The sequence below is a fragment of the Chiloscyllium plagiosum genome, unplaced genomic scaffold, assembly GCF_037043375.1.
Source record: "Chiloscyllium plagiosum isolate Xiang-an unplaced genomic scaffold, Cpla_swu_hap1 HiC_scaffold_16, whole genome shotgun sequence".
NCBI classification, from domain to species: Eukaryota; Metazoa; Chordata; class Chondrichthyes; order Orectolobiformes; family Hemiscylliidae; genus Chiloscyllium; species Chiloscyllium plagiosum.
Window position 1 is genome coordinate 81076271 of NW_028270154.1, and position 25031 is coordinate 81101301.

The window sequence follows — 25031 nt, forward strand, 5'->3', positions numbered from 1 at the left end:
GCTGTCACCTCCTGTGACTTCAGTCTTCCGGCTGCTGAATTACCTGGGTTGTCTTCTTTCTTTTTACTGCAAATATGTATCATTTAAAAAGGTATCTTTAATAGAGAGTGTTTCCTAATTTCTTCAGTCTGTCTTGATGGTTAGTTGCTCTCTGTCCAATTTTCAAAATATTCACATTTTTATATCCCCAACATTGGATCATCTCATTGGTTCGATGTTGGCAAAACAATAAATTCAAATTTGATTTGGTTTTAGTATCCTGGGGCATAATTTAAACTGATTGGTTAAATTTAAATCATTGTCAAAATAGCAACCAAAACTCAGGTTTCCCTTTCACAGCTAAATATTATATACAATTTTCTAATACACTCTGGGACTGCCATCTAGTCATATACATAGGGGCTTGCAAATTCTCAGTTCAGAACAGCATTCACTCTCTTTTAAAGGTACAGTACATGCCGTCAACTTCATAATACTATTGGTATGAAATGGTATATCACACACCTGATCCTGGGCAATGTGTCAAAGAGCTCAATGTTGCCTGTTCCATGCATTTATTCCTCAGTGACCCATTTCCAAAAGTCTTCAACAAGTGCAATGAGAAGGAACTTCAAAAATATCTGAACAATGGTGGAGGGATGTGCCTGTTCAACATGCCTGACACAAACACTCTGTACGGAGGGCGAAGGTGCGGGAATGGCTATGTGGAGCAAGGCGAGCAGTGTGACTGTGGAGAGGTTGAGGTACGTTGGCTCTTTAAATCCACCAAGTAGTTCTGCTGCTTCACCCTTCCTTATTTCCTGCTCTCTGAATTACTGTGGTCCAGTAATAGAATGGTAGTGTCAACCAAGGGTCAGTTCCTGTACTCCCACACCTGAGTTGAAAGATTGTGAGGACACAACCCTAGTCATAGAGTCATAGAGATGTACAGCACAGAAACAGATCTTTCAGTCCAACTCATCATGCCGATTGGATATTATAGAACATAAACAGCACAGTACAGGCCCTTCAGCCCTCGATGTTGTGCTGACCTTTTGTACTACTCTACGATCAAACTAACCTGCATACCCTTCATTTTACTGTCATCCATGTGCCTATCCAATAGTCGCTTAAATGTCCCAAATGTATCTGATTCTACCACCATCTCTGGCAATTCATTCCACACACCCACCGACTCTCTATGTAAAGAACTGACCTCTGGCGTCTCCCCTAAACTTTCCTCCAATCACCTTAAATTTATACCCCCTTGTGATAGCCATTTCTGCCCTGGGAAAAAGTCTCTGGCTATCCACTCTACCTATGTCTTTCGTCATCTTGTACACCTCTATCAAGCCACCTCTCATCCTTCTTCACTCCAATGAGAAAAGTCCTAGCTCCCTCAACCTTTCTTCATAAGACATGCCCTCCAGTCCAGGCAGTATCCTGGTAAATCTCCTCTGCACCCTCTGTAAAGCTTCCACATCCTTCATATAATGAGGCAACCAGAACTGAACACAATATTCCAAGTGAGGTCTAACTAGGGCTTTAATTTACTTAACTTAATCTAGTCCCATTTACCAGATTTGGCCCATATCCCTCCAAACCCTTCCTATCATATACCCATCCAGACGCCTTCTCCATGCTGTAATTGTACCAGCCTCCACCACTTCCTCTGGCAGCTCATTCCATACACGCACCACCCTCTGCGTGAAAACATTGCCCCTTAGGTCTCTTTTATATCTTTCCCCTCTCACCCTAAAACTATGCCCTCTAGTTCTGGACTCCCCCACCCCAGGGAAAAGACCTTGTCTATTTACCCTATCCATGTCCCTCATGATTTTATAAACCTCTCTAATGTCAACCCTCAACCTCCAGAGACTTGAGTGGAAAAGCTAGGCCACCTCTTCAGTGCTGCCCACAGCGAATACTGCACTGTTGAAGATGCTGAATTCAGAACGAGACCTTGTTTCCTCATTTTCAGTAATGCGGACATGGGAGGAATGGGTACAAGATTTCACCTTCTTGGCATCCACCTGACAAGTGCTATGAAACAGTCGATAATAAATCATGTGAAGTTTGAAAGGACGCAAGTTGCTGTTGGGGAAATGAGGAGGTTTCTGCAGAGCTGAGAGATTTGCAGGGTGATTTGCACGTCCACAGCTTGGGTGTTGAATTTGCAGAGTAAAGCCCTTGCTTCCTAGACCATGCCAGTCCTTATAGGGCAGGCAATTAGAAGACAGCGAAAAAGTGACACTAAATGTGTTAGCTGCATTATTTTGTGTGTGAATGTTCTCTGAGTGTCCATTCATCAGGAGAGGTGTTGACATTTCTGGAATTCTGAAATTGCACAGAAATGTCTGGAAGATTATGACAGTTTGCTTTTCAAGTTGTGTCTTAGTGAGATGTGGGTGCGACTGGCATCTGTTGTTCATCCCTAGCAACCTTGAGGAGCCTTTCTTGCAGGTCCCGCTCCTGTTAAATTGTTGCATATGTTGGCAAAGAGAGAGGAAACTCGCAATTTTAGCCAGCGCCTTTCAGAACCGCAGCACTTCCTGAAGTGTTTCAAAGCCAGTGAAGCATTTTTGCTGTGGAGATCCTGTTGCAATGTAGGAAGTGAGTCAGATTTGTGCACAGCAAGCTCCCACAATAAAGCCAGGAGGTAAATGCGATTGCTAACTATTTTCATCAGCCAGAGAAAAGCGAGCTTACCTTTTCAGTTAAGCATGCTTACCTTCAGCGCTTGCTAAAGGAAATTCTTGTTGTGTTTCTGTTTCAGAAATAGTTGTCAAAGGACTTATGTTTCTTATTATGTGAATCAACTGAAATGGCTGTATAATATAGAGCAGCTGTCAGCCTGTTCCTCAGGCTGTATCAATGCTGTAGCTGGGAATGATAGAGGAAGGCAGGGCCAGTATTTGAAAACTGGATGATTTTATTTCATCAGAACGGGAAGGTGAAGCTGAATTTCTAAAAGAGACTGGTTGGATCTCAGCTGAAGTACTGTGTACAGTTCTGGGTGCTATACATTAGGAAGGATGTGAATGTATTGGAGAGAGTGCAGAGAACGTTGCAAAGATGATTCCAGGGATGAAAAACTTCAGATAAGATGATTCATAGAATCCCTGCAGAAAGAGGCCATTTGGCCCATCCAGTCTGCACCGACGCTCTAGACAGCATGTCACTGCATCCCCATAACCCCACATTAGCATGGCCAATACACTTTCCTGCACACTATGGGGAATTTAACATGGCCAGTCCACCTAGCCTACACATCCCTGCATAATATAGGGAATTTAGCGTGGCCAGTCCACCTAACCTGCCTATCATTGGATAGTGGGAGGAAACTGGAGCACCGGAAGGAAACCCACGCAGAACATGCAAACTCCACCCAGACCGAGGGTGGTATCGAACCCGGGTCCCTGGCGCTGTGAGGCAGTTGTGCTAACCACTGAGCCACTGGTTAGAGAGGTCCAAAGTGCTTCGCCTTCACTGAAATGGCCTCAAGATGAGCGAGGTGCAGCACTGCTGCCAAATGAGGATGTCTCGGAACATTGCCACAGAATTGGACATCTATTGGAGCAGTTCAAGTGCAGGGAAAGGTGCTCAGGTAGCATTGAGAGCACTGTATTATCACACCACTAACTTCATGCATAGGAAAGTTTACAATCAGTCAATGTTCATCTCATCTGTGATCATTGTAACCACATCTTAAAAGCTTGTGCCAAGTACTCTGAAAGCACCCATGACGCCGATTTCATTGATAACCCTCAGGTTCCTGCTTCATTCTAATAGCTGTGTACCTTACAGGAAAAACTGCCAGGAGACCAGAGGTACCGTCTCCAAATATGGTTGATGACCACAATACAACCTGAATGAGGCCACCAGGCCCATCATGGGGCAGACAATAAGCCCCTTCGAGGTGAAGTTCTAACACATGGACAGGTCTGGGGGATGTTCCTTGCAGTATGCTGTAGACAGAGTGTGCTCTATAACCCTCGCATGCTGTGCAGTGGGCACCCATTGCAGACAAAGGAGGGAACATAATGGATGATGAGAAAGCAGTCTTCTGAGGAGGAAGATGAGGATGTTGTTCAGAACGAACATCACCTCCACCATGATAAGAGTGCTGAAGAATTGGCCACATCAAGCCGGACAGGACTTACCTGACACCCACGTCCAACGGAACTGAGTTGATTGAAGCCATCACTCATTGGTTGTCAATGTGATGCTGGAAAGGCCAGGCAATCCCTGGTTATTCCCAAATGCAAATACAGCCTTTCACTTTGTTCCTCCTTGCCTTTTCCAGTTGTACAGTAAAAGTTAATGCTGCCAACATGTTGGAAGGTTTCTAAACATCTGCCGTTTCCACATTTGAACATGACAAGATGTTAGGCTGTGAAGGGAAAATGTAGCTGTTTTCAGACAGGGTTCTCACAGTCTGTGATGCTGGGGATGGGGTAGTCCTCCTGAGTTCATTCGTGAGGCTCCAGCTAAAATAACATTGGATCAATCAGACGGTGATGTAAAACGAAAATATGTTTATAAGTGTGATAGTCAACCATGCCGCCTATTTGTCCTCAGTAGGTTTTCTATTTTGTTTATCTCTCACTATGTCCAGGTGCAGGATGAATTACCTCCTCCTGTGCTATACAAATCCAGGACTCTATAATTCATAATTCTGCTTTTGAATGATGTGTTAAATTGAAGCTGCATCTGCCCGGTCACCATTAATGTAAAAGATCCCATCGCACTATCTGAAGGGAAGGTTTTACCAGTGTCTTGGTCAATGGTTATCCATAAACTGACATTAGTGAAAGACAGATTATCCTGTCATCACTGTTTCGGGACCTTACTGTGTACAGAGTTGTTGGCACAAAGACAGACTACATTCAATTGGCTGTGAAATGTTTTGAGATGTCCTGAGCTCAAGATGGTGCTATGTAAAAAGTAAAAGCCTCTAATTTCTTATTTGTTGTAGGCATCACAAAATTGTTTTGAGTCGTTGCCCTGAGTTATTGTGTGTTGAGCATCTGCAGTGTAGAGATGAGATGCCACAATTGCCCCTCTTGGCCTTTTGATTAGAACAGAGAGATCGGTCAAGGAGTCTGTTATTGGTTTGCAAGCCTCCTGTTAATGGCACCAGTACTGGTGACTTCACTTCCAACTCTTTGGCAAGGTTTTTCCTTCATAATTCACATAGTGTCCATGATCACATTTGCCCTGTCTGGAGTCTTATGGAACCTGTGGAAGTCTGCTTGGAGTAAGTGTTCCAGATGTGAGTTAAATATTAATCAGTAATCAATATTAAAAAGTTGGGCCCTTACCCCTCACAATAGCACTTAATTCCAACCATCCCGTTTCACCTCAGGCTGTGTTAGCAAGCTATATGATAGTAAAGCATCCATGAAGAGAGAGCAAACGAACGTTGTGATTCCAGATGGCTCTTCATCTAAACTCGAAACGTTAACTTGCTGTCTCTCCGTAGATGCTTTCTGACCCGCTGTGATCTCCAGCACTTGTCATTTTCAGGGCGGACGTGGGTGCTGCAAATGCTGGAGATTAGAGTCAAGATTAGAGTGGTGCTGGAAAAGTTCAGCAGGTCAGGCAGATTCCGAGGAGCAGGAAAATTGACGTTTCGGGCAAAAGCCCTTCATCAGGAAAACATGCTTTTCCAGCACCACTCTAATCTTGTTGTTTTCAGTACATATTCCAACATTGGCAGTAACACGTTCCTATATATGATAGTGAAATCTGAAACTAGGATGCTACAGCAATCAGAAACCTCTTCATTTCAGTCTTTTTTTGTGGCCTTGAATTCAAGGGAAAGGGGTGTTATTGGTAAACAGGGAAAAGTAGAGGAGAACCTGACTGAGAGGGGCATAGATGAGGTCACTCCATTCAAGGGCGTGGGAAAGGTGGACGTCTTTCCAAAATTCTTAACTTCAACCAGATACTGAACATGGGGCCACACTGATCTATATGGTTTTCTATCACAGGAATGCCATATTTCAAAGTCTGTCCCTTCAATGCTCTTTAGCATTGTTTGTGTTTATTTTTCAGGAATGCAACAACCCCTGTTGCCATGCCAATAACTGCACCTTGAAAAGAAATGCAGAGTGTGCCCATGGAATCTGTTGTGAAAAGTGCAAGGTCAGAAGCCTTTACATCATCATGTTTTCAATGCAGTAACATCTGGTAAATTGAAAATGCCCGTTCATATTCTATTCCACAGAATCATACTTGGTTATAGCCTTTCAGAGGCCGGTTGTGTCTGCTCTGGCTCTCAGAACCTGCAATGTGCTGAGTGTCATGGAGCCACCTGTAACCCTGCATGTTCCTCCTTTTCAGATAATGATCCAATTCCCTCTTCAATATCTCAATTGCATGTGCCTCCACCACACTCCCAGACAATGTATTCCAGATTCTACTGTCAAGACCCTGATGTGAGGACTGCACTGGGAACCAAACTCCACTATTCTATGAGTTGTCACAAACATAGAAATGACAAATTTAATTACCAAAACACTTAATTTGCCTAAACTTGACTGCTACCTAGGACCAAAGGAACTCAAATCAGGTTTCATCAATTAACAAAAGAAACACATTTATTAGAAACAAACCTCCCCTTTAACAATTGGCAAAACTTATTAACTGCTGTAACTTTGCAAATTTAAACTAGTCCACTTTAAACTCAAACATGCACACACCACCAATAAGACAGACAGGTCTGCAGATATATTATGGCTGGGAAAGCATAGAGCAAAAGGTACAAATTCTGTGGATCAAAAGTTCAAAATGTAAGTGACAAGAGGTGACTTTCTCTCAGTTCTTTTGATTTTTGTTGATGGTATCACATTGCTATCAATCACAGAGCTGCACTTTGGATCGTTTGATCATTTGGAATTTGTTTGAAGTTCTTCGTTTCAGACTTTTTGAGGTGTTTGTTTTCCCCCCACTCTCAGAGAGTGAGAAAGAGAGAGCCCTGTCTTTGTTTGCAGACTTCTGAGGTCTGAGTTCAACTTGTCCTTCTCAGGTATGTCCCAAACTGCAACTTCAAAATGCAAAGGCTGCTGCTGGGAGCCTTTCAGCCCAAAGGTGAACGCTACACGATCTTGTGTAACAGATGAGTGATCGCCACACCATTCTGCTTTTGACTTTCAAGTTGTAAAAAAGACACACAGCTGATCCAACTTCTGCAACACAGCAGTGTTCAAACTCACATTTCCCATAGTTTCTATTCTACAAAATGTGTGTTGCCAATCGATATTTAACCGGCATTTCCAAGTTGTTTGTTAGATTGCCACAATAACCCAACTGGCTCAAAAATATTTCTGTAGGGAAAGGGAGCCCGTAATACTTCTGTTGGGGAGTGTGAGCTCAAGAAAGTGGGTCCGTTTTGCAAATTCCTGTTTACATTACTTGAACAAGGATACCAGCTGTAGTGATTAGAACCAGATAGATCTTATTGACTGTGAGATCCTTGATTGGGGTTGTTGCCTTGGGCCAATCAGGGAGCCCTGGCTGACAGATGTAAACAGGTGATTCAGAGAGTCCCCTGACTTCAGGGACTGACTCTGAGCTGGCTGGTCATAGCCAGTGTACTGTGCACGTGTACATAAAGGGTGACTTGGAGACGGGATACCGGCTTCTGTGGTTATTTCACTAACACAGACCCACTAATTAATCCACTAAAAATAACACACAGAGGAAACAAACCTTTTGATATTCTATTTACATTTTAGCCTTGATAATACCTGTTTCAATTGTTGGTTACCAAACTCCAATTGGTGACCGCCCTCCAGTCGTGGGGCTTGAGCAGTGGTATCCTATTGTTCCTATGACCGCTCAGGAAGTCTCCCAGGAAGCATCTTCTCCATGCCAGAGCTACCTCTCAAATTCATAGTAGCAATGAAACAACCTGAGGTTCAATAACCTTAGGAGGAAGCAAGGACTGCAGAGGCTGGAGATCAGAGTCAAAAAGTGTGGCACTGGAAAAGCACAGCCAGTCAGGCAGCATCCGAGGAGCAGGAGAGTCTACGTTTCGGGTGTAAGCCCTTCATGACAAATTCCTGATGAAGGGCTTACACCTGAAACATCAATTCTCCTGCTCCTCGGATGCTGCCTGACCTGCTGTGCTTTTCCAGCGACACACATTTTGACTATTAATACCCTTACCTGCTGCGAATTTGATGTATGACCTCTAAATGGTCCGGCAATGTATTTCTTATAATCCCTACAATGTGGAAACCGGCCATTTGGCCCAAAAGTCCACACCGACCCTCTAAAGAATAACCCATCCCAGCCCATTCCCCTACCCGATTACTCTACAGTTACCCTGACTAATGCACCTAACCTACACATCCCTGAACATAATGGGTAATGAAGCATGGCCAATTCACCTGACCTGCACATTTTTCGATTCTGGGAGGAAACGGGAGCACCTGGAGAAAACTCACACAGATACAGGGAGAATGTGTAAACTTCACACAGACAGCCACCCAAGGCTGGAATCGAATCCAGGTCTCTGGTAGTGAGGCAACAGTGCTAACCACTGAGCCAGTGTGTTACGTACAGTGTTCCTTTTAGCAGCCCCACTCTTATGTACTGGTGGATTTCTCCTTTCCTTCCAACAGTTAAAGGCCTCCGGCACTGTCTGTAGGGCCTCGTCGGGACCATGTGACCTACCTGAATATTGCTCTGGCAGCTCGGAGTTCTGTCCGGCCAACTTTTACAAAATGGATGGTGCCAGCTGTGATGGAGGTCAGGCCTATTGCTACAACGGGATGTGTCTAACTTATGACAGCCAGTGTGTGCTGCTATGGGGTGCTGGTAGGTAGAAATCCCAGTAATCCTGAATTCAATTATGGCTCTGTTTAGCGCTGTTCTTTAATAATTGGACAGATTTTTATTTTTATTTTCTCTCTTTATGGATATCACCGCATGATCTCTGTTTTAATTACTGTATATACTCGTTTATAGGTCGATCTCATGTATAAGTTAACCCATAATTTTTGGCCAAAAAATCTTATATTTCCATATATCTCGGGTATAAGTCGACCCCAGTGCTTCACAGTTACAGATCCTCTCCGACTTTCCAGTCTGCTGGCAGTACCACTCCATTCCGGGTCTTCCAGTCTGCCAGCCGTCACACTCCACTACAGGTTTTCAGAATTACTGTAATGGTACAACAGTACAGGCGACCACTGTATCCACGGAGTCGGTTTCAGTTACCTGCAATTTACCGCAGCCCAAACATATTACAGGGAATGTTCCAGAAGCTGGAACAGGAGGCTGCAAGGAAGGTAAATTTCCTATTTTATCTATTTTGTAAATAAATATTCATCCTCACAAAAACAATACCTTGTGTTTAAGTCGACACCCTAATTTCAGATTTAAAATCCGTCTTCAAAATTCGACCTATACACGAGTAAATATGGTACGAGTAGCCCTCATCGTTTTAGTGATCTTCTCCCATTGCCGTAAAAATGTTCAAGGCATAGTGCCCTCAACCCCACTCAATTTTCCTCTCCGTGGTTTCAGGGGCTCAGGCTGCTCCAGCGGAATGCTTCAAGATGGTGAACAGCGCGGGGGACACGTACGGTAACTGCGGCAGAGGCCCCGGAGGAAGCTACCGCAAATGCGAGACCAGGTAAATGGAGCAACCAGTAACTTCACCAGCATTTGGACAGCCTTGTGCCATGTAACCAGGGATGGTGGGGAGGAGCGGAGAGAGGACTGCGCAATTGCTTCTTGGTGCAACAAATGGTCAATGGCGTTTTGGCAGGTCAGCCATTTTGACCTGCCCTCAGGGGTCAAGAAGAGTTATTGAGGTGGAAAAGTAACTCCCGATTTGCAGTCTCCTCATTTGTTTGATTGCTAATGACCAACCGCAGTAATACACACCGTCTAAAAGAAATAACCTGGATTTTTATGCCACCTTTCAAGAAATCAAGGGTTTGCAAAGTGCTTTATCGTCTTGAAGTGTCCTTGGGGTGCAGTCACTGATCATATTGTAGGGAGTAGATAGCAAAACGGCCACAAACTTCATTCACTGGGCAGTTAGTTTTCCTTACAGTGAAAGAGTGGCACAATGGTTAGCACTGCTGCCTCACAGTGCCAGGGATCTGGGTCTGATTTCAGCCTTGGGTGACTGTCTGAGTGGAGTTTGCACATTTCCCCGTGTTTACTCTGGGTGCTCCATCTTCCCTCCAAAGTTGCACAGGTTAGGTGGATTGGGCTTGCGAAATGCATGGTCATAGGGTTGGGGTGGGTCTGGGTGGAATGCTCTTCAGTACGTCGGTGTGGACTTGATGGGCCAAACGGCCAACTCCCACACTATAGGGATTCCACGGTAAGTTACTTGATTCACACAGAGGATGTTCAGGGCCTGGAATTCATTGCCTGCAAGTGTTGGAAGAGGCTCTCAACTGCTTTTAATAGAAATACACCCGAAGTCCCATAACTTCCAGGGATATAGTTTGCTTGTTGATGCAATTAAGTTGTGCGTTTGTTGCTTGCCTGGTGTTGACATGGTGGGCCGGGTGGCCTCCATCAGTGCTGTACACTTTTCTTACATTTCCTAAACATTCGAAAGCTTTGAAGAGCAGGATTATCCATGGATCTGAGGAGAAGGGCAGGGTAGGGCAGAGGCTGTAAGGAGGGCAAGCATGGACGCAACATTGACGAATGGCCTATTCCTATGTTGTTGTGATTTCTGTGTTGTTCAAAGGATAAATATTCTTGCAGATTCCAGGGAGGACTTTGTTGTGCTGTTTTGAAATAGTGCTCTTGTATCTTTACTATCAACATGAGAAAGCAGACAGGACCTCAGTTAAACATCTCATCTCAGTTAAGCACTTCCTTGGCCTTGATTTTTGTGTTCAAATCTCTGCAGTGGAACTGGAAACTGAGATTTTCTGATTTAGATTAGAAGATGACACCAAATCGTACACAGCCAGAATCTGACTTAGGTAATATATTTGATCAAACATGACCATTGATAGACTTTTTTCACTGGAGTGTAGGAGTTTGAGGGGAGACCTGATCGAAGTTTATAAAATTGTGAGGCAGATAGATAAAGTGAATGTCAGGTGTTTTTCCCCTCAGGTGAGGGACTTGAAGACCAGGGGATATTTTTTAAGGTGAGAGGAGAAAGATTTGAAAAAAAAAGATATGAGGGGCAACTTTTTTACACAGTGAGTGGTTCATGTGTGGAACTAACTTCCAAAGGAAATTAATGGTGGACGTGCATGCAATTATAATGTTGAGAAAAGACATTTAGATAAGTACATGAATAAGAAATATTTGGAAGGATATGGGCCAAACACAGGCAGGTTGGACTAGCTTAGTTTGGGATTATGGTCAGCAAGGACTGGTTGGGTCGAAGGGTCTCTTTCTGAACTGTATGACTGTATGACCACAAGTAATATAACTTGCTGCCACTAACACTTCTGAACAAGTGATTAATAATGAATAATCCCACATTTTCATTTCCTCATTTCAGTCAAGCTGCTACGAACACCTACCAATTAGAGCCTATTCACTTTGTGTGCAGTATTGAGTGCAGCTCTGGAATCCACATTATAGGAGGATGTGAAAGCACTGGAGATGGTGCAGAGTGGATTTACCAGGATATTGCCTGGGCTGGAGAATTTTAGTTATAAAGAGAGATTGGGCTGATTGTGGTTGTTTTCCTTGGAGCAGAGAAGGCTGAGGGGGTGATGTGATTGAGATGTATCATGCTTTGAGTGGCATAGACAGGGTAGGCAGGAAGGAAGTTTTCCCTTGATGAAGGGATATGATATGGGGGCATCAATTTGAGCTAAGGGGACGGAGGTTTAGAGGAGATGCAAGGAAACTTTCTTTCACCTAGAGGTGGTGGTAATCTGGGGGGACTCACTGCCTTGTCAGGGTAGGAGAGGCAGAAACTGTATTGCTGGAAAAGTGCAGCAGGTCAGGCAGCATCCAAGGAGCAGGAGAATCGAAACGTCGATTCTCCTGCTCCTTGGATGCTGCCTGACCTGCTGCGCTTTTCCAGCAACACATTTTCAGCTCTGATCTCCAGCATCTGCAGTCCTCACTTTCTCCTAGGAGAGGCAGAAACCCTCATCACATTTAAGAAGATTTTTAGTTGTGCACTTACGAGGCCAAGGCTACAGGCCAAGTACTGGAAAATGAGATTACAATAGTTAGATGCTTCATTTTGACCAGCACAGACTCAACGGGCCGATGGGCCTTTTTCTATCCTGTAGAGCTCTATAACAGTGACTTTCTGGGACAAACGAGAGAGAGTGATGTGATTGAGCAAGAGGGAGGGCAAAGGGTAAGAAATAGACTGTGGCAGTAATAGAAGAGAGATGGGACACATGTCACATTGTGAATGAAAAGGGAGGAGAAATCATCAAATGAGAGCAAGTCATGGAAAAGAGAGAAATCAATTAGAGGGCATCTATGAGAGATTAACGGAGAGGAGGTGAAAGGGATTGCAGCAATGAGAGAGAGTGTGGGCAGAGAGACAGTGGGATTTGAATCTAGCCTAACACTGGCATCTGCAGAGTATACCTTAGCATACTTAATTCTGCAAATTTATTGTAAATGTCTCATTCTCCTGTGGAATTCATGTCGTTAAAGGTTGACGTTGAATTATTGGTGCCTTTGGAAAATAATTGATGCCATCGCTCTCAGTCCTGCTAACTTTTAAATATGTGTCTTTTTTACTGCGGAAGGAATGCCAAATGCGGGAAAATACAGTGTCAAAGTGCAGCGCAGAAGCCCCTGGATGCAAATGCAGTTGCCATAGACACCACGATAATCTTGGAAGGGAGGAAGGTGCAATGCAGAGGTACTCACGTGTACATGACTCCAGAGCTGGAAGGGGACATGCTGGATCCAGGGCTGGTCATGACTGGAACAAAGTGTACTGAGAAGCATGTGAGTAACTTCTGCTTTGCCAAAGGTTTGAGACCAAGTGGCCGGTGATCTTAAGCAGGTTTCGATTTTGGGCATTTTGCCGGCAATTGTGGAATGTCTACTTCTTGTGCGCTTTATACCCCATTAAGATCAATGGCCACAATAAAATGGGGGTTATAAAGTTATAGAGTCATACAGCACAGAAACAGACCCTTCAGTTATCTTGTCCATGCCAAACGTGATCCCATACTAAACTAATCCCACCTGCCTGCTCCTGGCCCTTATCTCCCCAAACCTTTTCCTATTCATGTACTTATCCAAATGTCTTTTTTACATGTTGTAATTGTGCCCACATCCACCACGTCCTCAGGAAATTTCTTCCACAGGCGAACCACGCGCTGTGTAAAGATATTTGGCCCTCATGTCTTTTTTAAATGTCTCTCCTCTCACCTTAAAAATGTGCCCTCGAGGCGTGAAATCCCCTCTGTCAAGTTCTCAGCCCAGTACTGGGTACAGCCAATATTACTAGGTACCTTGCAGTCTTTCAATATGGTGCACGCCCATGACCTGTCCACTTACCTTTGGTCCCAAAGGCAATTCCAAGTGCCCCTCTCCCCTTCACACTGAACCCCTATACTTACACTCCCTCCATAACCTCCCACCTCATCTTCCACTTCTCCCAAGTTTTGGCACTCTCCATTCCACTTTCCTCCTTCTCCAGTTGCCCTTTACAATTTGCCTGTCTTTCAATCCCTCCTAATCTGTGTCCCTCTCATCGCTTCATGTTCTGACACTGGCCACTCCTTGCTCTTTCTTGGGGTCCCTTTGAAAAATGGGAAGTCTCTAGTTTGCAAACTTCTTAATATCACTAGCACTGCTTCAGCATCTCCCAAAAATATCATCTTCTCGGAGCCAATGGGACATAAGTGCAGTCTATTTGATATAACGCAATAGTTCAATTCCCATGCGATCCCATGTTATAAGAAAATCACGTAATAGCAGCACCAATTAAACTAATGGGACCAGAATCGTAGTCAATAGAGGTAAGGAAAGTTTGCATTCTACATATAACGGTCTAAATTCATCGTTAGCGTTATTGCCAACTCGCATTGAAGAAACACGAATTATAGCAGAACCACTGCAGGAGTAAAGTACTGCAGTCACCGGAGATCTGAAACAGAAAGTGCTTGAGAAACTCAGCGGGTTTGGCAGCATCTGTGGAAAGAGGAACAGAATTAGTGTTTCTAAAGAGGAGTCATATCGGACATGAACCATTAATTGTTTCTCTCTGCACAGATTTGTTTTTACCCCAGTGACCAATCTTGATGCATCTGGGTCCTGATCATGTTGAAAAGCCCTGTCAGAGTTACAGCTGGAGTATGGTGGGAGTGTTGCGTATGTGTCCTCCCAATGGGGATTGCACTGTACATGAGATTGGCGAACATTCATAGCCTCCTGAAACCCATTCCTTTCCGCAATCACCACGCACCAGAAGAGGCACATTTGGAGTACTGTACAGAATCCAGAAGCAGAACCCAATCTGAATGCATCTTGTGGCTGTCTTATTAACTGGCTATTAGGGTTAACATAATATTAAGGGAAAATAGAGACATCTTTTCTGGGAGAAAGAAAGAATTGAAGGCAATGGTGAGCTTTCTTAAAAAAAACTATATTCTGGCAATCTAAGCACATCAAAATGGTTGGCATCTATTGTCCATGACTTGAGAAGCTGGTAGTAGAGCATAGAACATTACAGCGCAGTACAGGCCCTTCAGCCCTCGATGTTGCACTGACCTGTGAAACTGATCTGAAGCCCATCTAACCTACGCTACTCTATTTTCATTCATATGTTTATGCAATGACCATTTAAATGCCCTTAAAGTTGGCGAGTCTACTACTGTTTCAGGCAGGGCATTCCACACCCTCTCTGTAACCTGCAATATCCTTCTGCACTGTCCACAACTCTCCCGACTTTAGTGTTATCTGTAAATTTACTAACCCATCCTTTTACGCTGTCATCCAGGTTATTTATAAAAATGACAAACAGCAGTGGCCCCAAAACAGATTATTGCGGTACCTGACTAGTAACTGAGCTCCAGGATGAACATTTCCCATCAATCACCGCCCTCCGTCTTCTTTCAGCTAGCCAATTTCTGATCCAAACTGCTAAATCACCCTCAATCCCATCCCTTTGCACTTTCTGCAATAGCCAACTGAGGGGAACATTATCAAATGCTTTATAACACATACACAAATCCATATACACCACATCAGCAGCTTTACCCTTATCCACCTGTTTGGTCACCTCCTCAAAAAACTCAGTAAGGACTGTGAGGCACAACCTACCCTTCACAAAACTGTGTTGACTATCCCAAATCAACTTATTCCTCTCTAGATGATTATAAAGCCTATCTCTTATAATCCTTTCCAACACTTTATCCACAACCAAAGTAAGGCTCACTGGTCTACAATTACCAGGGTTGTCTCTACTCCCATTCTTGAGCAAGGGGACAGCATTTGCTATCCTTCAGTCTTCCAACATTATTCCTGTAGACAATGGTGACATAAAGCTCAAAGCCAAAGGCTCTGCAGTCTCCTCCCTAGCTGCCCAGAGAATCCTGAGATAAATCCCTTTCGGCCCAGCGACTTATCTATTTTCAGATTTTCCAGAATTGCTAACGCCTCTTCCTTATGAACCTCAATCCCATCTAGTCTAATAGCCTGTATTTCAATATTCTCCTTGACAACATTGTCTTTCTCCTGTGTGAATACTGACGAAAAATATTCATTTAGCACCTCTTCTATCTCTTTAGACTCCACGCACAACTTCCCATGACTGTCCTTGACAGACCCTAATTTTCCTCTTGTCATTTGTTTATTCCTGACATACCTATAGAAAGCTTTAGAGCTTTCCTTGATCCGACCTGCCAAAGACTTCTCATATTCCTCCTGGCTCTTTTTAGCTCTCTCTTTAGGTCCGTCCTGGCTAACTTGTATCTCTCAAGTGCCCTAATTGAGCCTTCATGCCTCACCTTTGCATAAGCCTCCTTCTTCCTCTTGACAAGGGCTTCAAGTTCTTTAGTAAACCACGGTTACCTCGCTCAACAACTTCCTCTCTGCCTAACAGATACATACTTATCAAGGACATGCAGTAGCTGTTCCTTGAACAAGCTCCACATTTCAATTGTACCCATACCCTGCAGCTTCCTTTCTCATTCCATGCATCCTAAATCTTGCCTAATTGCATCATAATTGCCTTACCCCAGCTATAGAACTTGCCTGCGGTATATACCTATCTCTTTCCATCGGTAAAGTAAACTTAACCAAATTGTGATAATTATCACCAAAGTGCTCACCTACCTCCAAATCTAACACTTGGCCTGGTTCATTATCCAGTACCAAATCCAATGTCACCTCACCCCTTGTTGGCCTGTCTACATACTGTTTCAGAAAACCCTCCTGGACACATTGGACAAAAACTGACCCATCTAAGGTACTCAAAATATAGCATTTCCAGTCAATATTAGGAAAGTTAAAGGCCTCCATAAGAACTACCCTGTTACTCTCACTCTTATCCAGAATCATCTCTGCTATCCTGCCCTCTATATCTCTGGAACTTTTCGGAGGCCTATAGAAAACTCCCAACAGGGTGACCTCTCCTTTCCTGTTTCTAATCTCAGCCTATACCACCTCAGTCAACAAGTCCCCATCAAACGTCCTTTCTGCCACTGTAATACTGTCCTTGACTAATAATGACACACCTCCCCCTCTTTTACCGTTCGGACTGAAACATCAAAACACCAAAACCTGCAATAACCATTCCTGTCCCTGCTCTACCCATGTCTCCAAAATAGCCACAACATCGAAATCCCAGGTACCAACCCATGCTGCAAGTTCACCCATCGTATTCCAAATGCTCCTGGTGTTGAAGTAGACACACTTCAAACCAACTCCTGCCTCAGTACACTCCTACGACCTTGAAACCTTATTCATGATCTCACTACTCTCAACCTACTGTACACTGGAGCTACAATTGCGGTTCCCATCCCCCTGATGGATTAGTTTAAATTCTCCCGAAGAGCATTATCAAACCTCCCTCCCCCAGGATACTGGTACCCCTCCGGTTCAGGTGAAGACCATCCTGTTTTAGAGGTCACACCTACCCCAGAATGAGCCCCAATTATCCAGGTATCTGAATCCCTCCAGCCTGCACCATCCCTATAGCAAGGTGTTCAACTGCTCTCTATCTCCCTATTCCTCGCCTAGCACAGGTAACAAACCCAGAGATAATAACTCTGTTTGTTCTAGCTCAAAACTTCCACCCTAGCTCCTTAATTTCTGCCATACATCCCCATCACTTTTCTTACCTATGTTGTTAGTGCTTATGTGGGCTGGTCATGGACCAGAGCAGATCCCTTCCAAACATTTTAAGAAGGTAGACTAGACCCTAACATTTTCTTATTTTAAAAGACAGATGTGAAGTGCTGTGTTTCAGATGCAATGCAACTGGTCAAACTACTCAATGTTAAGCAAAACAATTTAGTTAAACTCTATGGTTAAAATATACACAAAAGAAAGAGGGATTTAGACTAGCTTGACTATTGGAAAACCTAACCAAATAGTAAATACAGTATCTATCACTAATTAACTGTTCAAATATAGTAACATCCCTTAAACACACCTCTTGTCAAAAAGGCAAATTCAGGCACAGATTCTCACATGAAGTTCTCCAATCCAGGATGAAGCAGCATCAAGAGAAAATTCAGAGAGTGTAGCAGCCAGGAAACATTCACTGAAGCTTCCAACTCTTGAGACCCCAGTGGCTTCCGCTTAAAACTAAACCCACCCCCCACCCCCCCACAAAAAATGAGAAAGCCAGGTCTGTGAAGGTTGGCCAGGCTTCTTCCATTGTTCTAACTTTAAAAATGAACCCTAAGGCCTTACAAATTGTTTGCGTTCTCAGAGATAGCTCAGCACCTCTGCCTTACAACCTCTCTTCAAAAAAAACCAGGACAAAGTAACCTCTTAAAGTGACAGCAGTTGCAATCGATGTAGTAAATGAACCACTACAGTGCTGTTAGACTGGAATTCCAATGATTTGTTCCCATTAATCTGTGTGAAGCCTAACGGTCATTTCCTGTCGCTAAACAATCCTTTTGTTCTCACAGATATGCTTTGAAGGACAGTGTCAGAATGCTTCGTTTCTGGAGGCGGATGAATGTATCGCAAAATGCCACAACCATGGGGTAGCAACCTAATTTCTCTCAGTCTTTGCCGTCACATGTAATATTACATAATGGAAACAGGCACCTTAGCCGGACCTGCTCGTGTGAGCAAATTCAAAAGCAGAGGTTACTGGAAAAGCTCAACAGGTCTGGCAGCATCTGTGAAGAGAAATCAGAGTTAATGTTTCGGATTGAGTGACCCTTCCTCAGAACTGGTGGTAGCTAGGAAAATGTTGGTTTTTGTGCAGAAGGGTGGAGGGAAGGATTAAGGAGTGAACAGTAGGTGGGGATAGAGCCCAAAGAGAGAAAAGAAATGTACGGTGACTCAGTGGTTAGCACTGCTGCCTCACAGCGCCAGGGCCTTGGGTTTGATTCCAGCCTCAGGCGACTGTCTGTGTGGAGTTTGCATATTGCCCATGTGGGTTTCCTCCCACAGTCCAGTGATGTGCAGGTTAAGTGAACTGGCCATGCTAAATTGACGAGAATGTTCAAGGATGTGTCGGTTAAGTGCAGTAGCTAGGGGAATGGGTCTGGGTGGGATACTCTTTGGAGAACTGGGGTGGAATTTTTGGGCAAATGGCCTGTTTTCACACTGCAGAGATTCTCTGATTCAAGGAGTAGATAACAATCTGGCTAGGAGGTAGCTGTTAATGGAGACTGTTAGTGACTAACAATAGGTAGAAGCTATGTGATAACACACTCTCAGCCAGATCATTATCCACTCCTTTGTCTGTCCAACTGTTTTTCTTCAGCCAGAGAGTGGTGAATCTGTCGAATTCACTGCCACAGAAGACTGTGCAGGCCAGATCATTGAGTATATTTAAGACAGAGTTGGATAGGTTCTTGATTGTCAAGAGGATCAAGGGTTATGGGGAGAAGCCAGGAGAATGGGGTTGAGAAGCTTATCAGCCATGATTGAATGGCGGAGCAGAGTTGATGGGCTGATAAGCCTAATTTCTGCTCTAATAGTTTTATGGTCTCTTTGGGTTCTATCCCCACCTATCATTTACTTCTTATCCCCCTGCCCCCACCCTATCTTCTGAATATAAACCGACATTTTCCCAGCCACTATCAGTTCTGAGGAAGGGTCACTAGACCCAAAACATTAGGTCTGATTTCTCTCCACAGATGGTACCTGACCTGCTGAGTTTTTCCAGCAACTTCTGTTTTTGTTTCTGATTTACAGGACCCGCAGTTCTTTCTGTTTTTATTGAGCGTATGAGCAAATTGTTTGAATTGTATTTGCCCTCCCTGATGTCATATGCATTTGTCCTGTTTTGCTTCCTATGCCTATCCAACCTAACATTGAATGTTGACTTTAATAAATCCAGGGCATTACATTTGGACTGTCAGTGCAGATCAAACTCAACAAGAGTCAAGTAAGAGAAAGTGAGGACTGCAGATGTTGGAGATCAGATTCAAGAGTTTGGTGCTGGAAAAGCACAGCAGGTTAGGCAGCATCTGAGGAGCAGGAGAATTGATATTTCGGGCATAAGCCCTTCATCAGGAATGAGCCTGATGACTGGGCTTCATTCCTGATGAACGGCTTATGCCCGAAACGTCGATTCTCCTGCTTCTCGAATGCTGTGTGACCTGCTGTGCTTTTCCAGCACCACACTTAAGAATCAAGTAACAGCTTGCAGAAAGCAGAGAAGGGAAGAGAGAGGCACTGAATCCCAAACAGGAATGAGCAGCCAAGTAGTGAGGTGAATAAAGGCAAGGCCTAAGAATTAGGTTTTTGAAGAGAAGGTCTAACAGATTAATAAGGTGGAGATGTTTAGAAAGAGTGTGGGTCCACTTGGCTTGATGGAGGAGATGATCAAGCTTTGGAACACAGGAACTCAGTCACGGAAGAGCAGAGAGCATTGGGTTGGGATGTAGAGCATTGAGGAATTAGAGAGCCAAGCTGGCAAGGGAATTGCAAGCCAGCTCAAGATCTTTGAAAGAGCACAAAGTTGCAAATTTTGGCCGATGAAGCGATTTTGACCAAAGAATCACATATAAGGTATTGGGTTTGTTGACTGTCTTTTCTTATTGGCCCAGGTTTGTAACAACAAGCATAACTGTCACTGTGAGGCGGGCTGGGCACCTCCGTTCTGTAACAAGCCTGGGTATGGAGGCAGCGTGGACGGTGGAGTTGGAGCGCCAGACTGTAAGTGGGCAATGATTGCTGTCTGTCACTGTGCTGCATTCCACTGCATTCAGTCCTGGGCACTATGCTACAGGAATCAGCAAAGCTGATTAACCAGACTGATATCGTTGCTGAAAGATTTGAAATACTTGAGGTAGGAGCAGGAGTAGGCCTTTAGCGTTCTATGTTGCTCCATTATTCAGTAAGATCATGGTTGATCTGATTACGATCTTAACTCTACTTTCCTGTCTGTGCGCCCCACCAATAACTCTCATATGAAAACAAAATACTGTGCGTGCTAGCAATCTAAAATGGAAACAGAAAACGCTCGAGAAACCCAGCAGGTCTGGCAGCATCTGCAGACAAAGAAACAGAATTAATGTTTCAATAACTGTACATTGGAAACCTCTGACTTCCCTGTAGGTGAGAAAACTGTTCAAGTCAGCTCTGAATGTATTTCATGACAAAGGCTCCACTGCTGTCACAGGTAGAGAATTCTGAATTCTTAACAACCTGCAGAAACAGGCAGTTGCCCCTTACCTCTGCCTTTATTAGGAAACTGCTTAATTTGAGACTGGCCCCTTTGATCTAGATTTTCCACAGAAGGGAAAACATCCTCGTTCAATCTTGCCTGGTCAAGTCTCCTCAAAAAGTGCTTCAATGGGTCCTTTTCTCAAAGGAATCAATCCAGTGAACCTTCACTGAAGGTCCAAACATGTGTATCCCTCTTTAAATAAGGAGACCAAAAAGGTGTACTGTGCCAAAAGTTTTCTTAAAGATTAACTACGGTAGGGAAACAGGCCCTTCAGCCCAACACGTCCACACCAACCCTCCAAAGAGGTTCTAACATACCAAACACTATAGGCAATTTCGCATGGCCAATTCACCTGGCCTGCAAATCTTTAGATTGTGGGAGGAAACCCACACAGGTACAAGGAAAATGTGCAAACTCCACACAGACAGTAACCCAAGGCAGGGATTGAACCTGAGTCCCTGGCATTATGAGGTAGCAGTGCTAACCACTGAGCCACCGTGCCACCCCAAATTATGAGGAAAGGTTGCACAGACTGGTATTATAATCCCTTCAGTACAGAAAATTAAGGATCTGAAGATATTTTATTGAAATACGTAAGAAATTGAGGAGGGTCTTGTGTGCAGTGTATTATGGATTAGGCCAGATCCCGTCAAGAAGATCACTCAGACCCTAAATTTTCTAGTTGTTTTAAGCAGGTGTAAAGTGGACATTCCAGGAGTGATGCATCTGGCCAAACTACTCAGTTTTAAACAAAACACGATTTATTCACAAACCACTGAATGAAACATGAGCAAAAGAGAACCAAAGTTAGAATAACTTAAACTATCTGAAAATCCAGTCGACTCTATCGCATCTTAACAATGCTGTTCCAAATACAGGGGAACCTCAATTATCCGAACAAGATGGGCGGGCACTATTTCGTTCGGATAATTGATTATTCAGTTAATCAATTAAATGCCTTTCCTCTGGGGCTCGGAGTTTTTAAAGTCTGCTCCTCGTTCAGGACACTGCAGTAGCATATAGCACGTGGGACCCCACCCCTCCCACCCTTGTCCAACACCCGCTCATCCCCCGCCTGCTCCCAACCCCGTCCAACACTGCCCCATCCCCCAAAACCCTTCCAACACTGCCTCCAGCCCCCAACCGCCCATTACCTCCCCCCGCCCCAAACACCGTCCCATCACCTCCCCCCCACCCCAAACACCGTCCATCACGTCCCCTCCTCCCCCAACCGTCCAAAACTGACCCCCATGCTCCCAAATCCTGTCCAACACTGCCTCTTGCCCCCAACTGTCCATCATCTCGCCCCCCCGCCAACAACACCGTCCATTACCTCCCCCCGCACCACAACCCCATCCAACACCGCCCACCCCCCAACCCTGTCCAACACCTCCCCCAGCTCCAACCTCGTTCAACAACCCCCCCACCCCCGGCCTGGCCCAATGCTACACACCCCACCATCCCCATCCAGCACAGCCCCCACCCCCTCTCTGGGGCAGCCAGACTGGACAACAACAACAAAACTGCTACTGCTGCCTTTGTGGGATAAGTCTCCAAATAGCGCGCACATGCGCACAATCTTCACGCACAACCTTTTTCTGCAACATTTTGACAGGTTCCACTTCTGCCTGTACACGACAATGTTGGTCAGATTATCTGGAAAGAAGGGTGGTTTAAGGGTACACCCCTCTGTAGAACACCAAGGAAAGTGTGGGGAGAGAGAGAGAGGGCGGGAGGTCAGTCATTTGAAGACAGTGCCTGTTTAATCACTGTAAACAAAAGACGCGATCACTGCTGGAAACACGTCTTTGATGTAATGTTTTTATCGGGACCTCGTGATCTCCTTCAGATAATCCGATTTTCGGATAATTGGTCTTCGGATAATCGCGGTTCCTCTGTATTTGCAACATCCCCAAGAACACTCCCTTGGCAAAAAAAGGTAAAATCAAACCCAGGTTCTTACAGGAGAGATGTCGGAGAGAGTGAGGGTGAGCGTGGAGCTGCTTCTTTGGGTCCCCAGCTAAAACTTGACCAGCTGCTGCAAACAAAACAGCCAGACTGCTAAAACCAAACCAGACCCTGAAATGGGAGAACTGGCCACTGTAGAAGTGTTTTAAAACTTTTTCAAGTAGATAGTTCCAGACATATCAGTACCTCTGCCTTTATGACCCCTCCGAAAATAAAACATGGACAGCATAACATTGTTAAAGGAGCAGCATCGTCACAAGCGTTAATGTCACTATCTCTGGGGCAGAAGGGCAGAGGTAAAATTTCACCTGTTGTGGAGATGTTTCAAACACGTCTGGACAATTTCTTGAGGAGTCTTAGCAGGATGGATGCTAAAAGGATGTAGTAGCGACTATAACTAGAGGACAGAGTTTAAAATGAAACAGTCTCCCATTTAAGATGGAGGTGTGAAGATTTTGTTTTCTTGCTGATGGTTGTTTTGTGGAACTTCCCTGACCAAAAAAGGTATTAGAAGCGTCAGTGAGTATTTTATGGCAGATATAGATAGACTTTTGACTAACAACAGAGTCAAAAAATATTGAGGGTGGCCTGGTTAAGGCTAGAATTCGTTCAGCCATTGTAATACCAAAAGGCGGAGTAGATGCGAGGGACCAAATACTCAAACCCTGATCCTAATTTTTATATTCTTAAAAGATAGGTAAAGAGAAATGATTTTCTCTGGTGAGGGGCAGGCCAGTAATATCAAGAAAGATCTCTTCACGCCAGGAAACTTCATCACTTGAAAAAAGGTTTTGAAGATCAATTAAAAATTTCATCATCGAGATTGATAAATTTTTGTTTGGCTAACTTATTCAGTTTACAGAACCAAGGTCGGTAGATAGGGTTAAAATATGGATTAGCCTGCATTTAATTAAAGAAGTTCCAAAGTGCGGTCTGGCTAATGCTGTTCCTCTAAAATGATCGATGCCAAAATCTAGATTGAATCTTCTGTCCAAGACAGCAAAAAAAAACAACAGATGTTTGGGCACTTTGTCTTTTTGTTTTAACTATTGAGTGCTTCCATGACTCACTTGGTAGCCTTCTCAATTCTGGCTGTCAAAGTTCTCAGTTCAAGACAGCTCTGTGGCATGAGCATAAAAATCTAAATTGACCCTCCTCTGCAATATTGAGGGGGCATTGCACTGTCAGAAATGCCACCTTTTGGATGAAATGTTAAATTGACTGCCTGTCCTCCTGTTCAGATGAAGGAACAGTTCTAGTGACAATATTACTATTGACTAACCCACCCAGGATAACTCCCCTTCTTAAGATTAGTGCCCTGAGATAGTTTACCTCTACCCAAGAGGGCAGGCACTTGCTACTCTCTAATTTGTGGTGTCTGTTCTAGAATTTAAGAAGCTTTAGCCTCTGTGTTAAAGAACTTTGGGTTCAGGTTCCACTCCAGACACAAGAGCTCATCATTGAAGCTGATAGAATAGAAACTGGAATAACTTACTCAAAGTTAACGATTGGATCCTCTGGCCAAGTTCAATTCCAGACCCCTGCTGAGATCGCCAGTCAGATCTTGACCAAGAATTGGATTTTAAGTTTAAACCTGTGAAGGTAGTAAAAGCACCTTTGCTGATGTGGTGCAAGAGACAGTTGGTCAGCTGCTCAAGATGGGAATCGAGTGGCACTGGTATTAAAAATTCCCGATAGAGGGCTTATGCCTGGACCGTCGACTCCCCTGCTCCTTGGATGCTGCCTGACCTGCTGTGCTTTTCCAGCACTATCCTTTTTGACTCTGACTCTCCAGCATCTGCAGTGCTCACTTTCTCCCAGTTATTACACTGTAAAAGTGGCATCCGAATAGCCAGCGACTCTCAGTGCTCTGTGGAGTTGCTGGTAGCCAGGCATTAAGGGTGGAGTTCCCCTCCCTGGAACAAGCACAATACTTGGTGACGACACAAGGGGAACAGTTGGACAAGTTTGTCCTCTCCTCGCCACCTCACTTCAGTTCTGGATGATCTGGTTATTTGTTGGCCACTTCACCATCATCAGTTAATGCCGTCAAGTGGTCAATAAATGTCCAGATCATCCACCTTCCCAGCTACGAGTGTCAGAAAGGTGGCTACCTGCCTGCTGGAGTGGGCAGTGAGGCTGCAGCTGGCGAATTTATTTGCCCCATAGTCGGGCACTTAGGAGTATGGATGGGGAGTAGGAGGATAGCTTCTGAAAGGTCCCTTTCTGCTCTCTCCTCTGAACCCTCCCTGACCTTCCTTTCATTGTGATCCCCAGCCCCGGA

At 44.4% G+C, this 25031-nt stretch overlaps 1 protein-coding gene across 1 annotated transcript in view; it reads left to right on the forward strand.

Annotated features, from left to right (window-relative positions):
- adam19b (ADAM metallopeptidase domain 19b) overlaps window positions 1–25031 on the forward strand; it is a 172821-nt gene that overhangs the window by 112536 nt on the left and 35254 nt on the right. The window contains exons 12-18 of the mRNA XM_043703984.2: window positions 566–743; window positions 6040–6129; window positions 8613–8808; window positions 9520–9628; window positions 12705–12909; window positions 18057–18134; window positions 20157–20265. Coding sequence (XP_043559919.2) covers window positions 566–743; window positions 6040–6129; window positions 8613–8808; window positions 9520–9628; window positions 12705–12909; window positions 18057–18134; window positions 20157–20265 — 965 coding nt within the window. The remainder of the gene's footprint in view (window positions 1–565; window positions 744–6039; window positions 6130–8612; window positions 8809–9519; window positions 9629–12704; window positions 12910–18056; window positions 18135–20156; window positions 20266–25031) is intronic.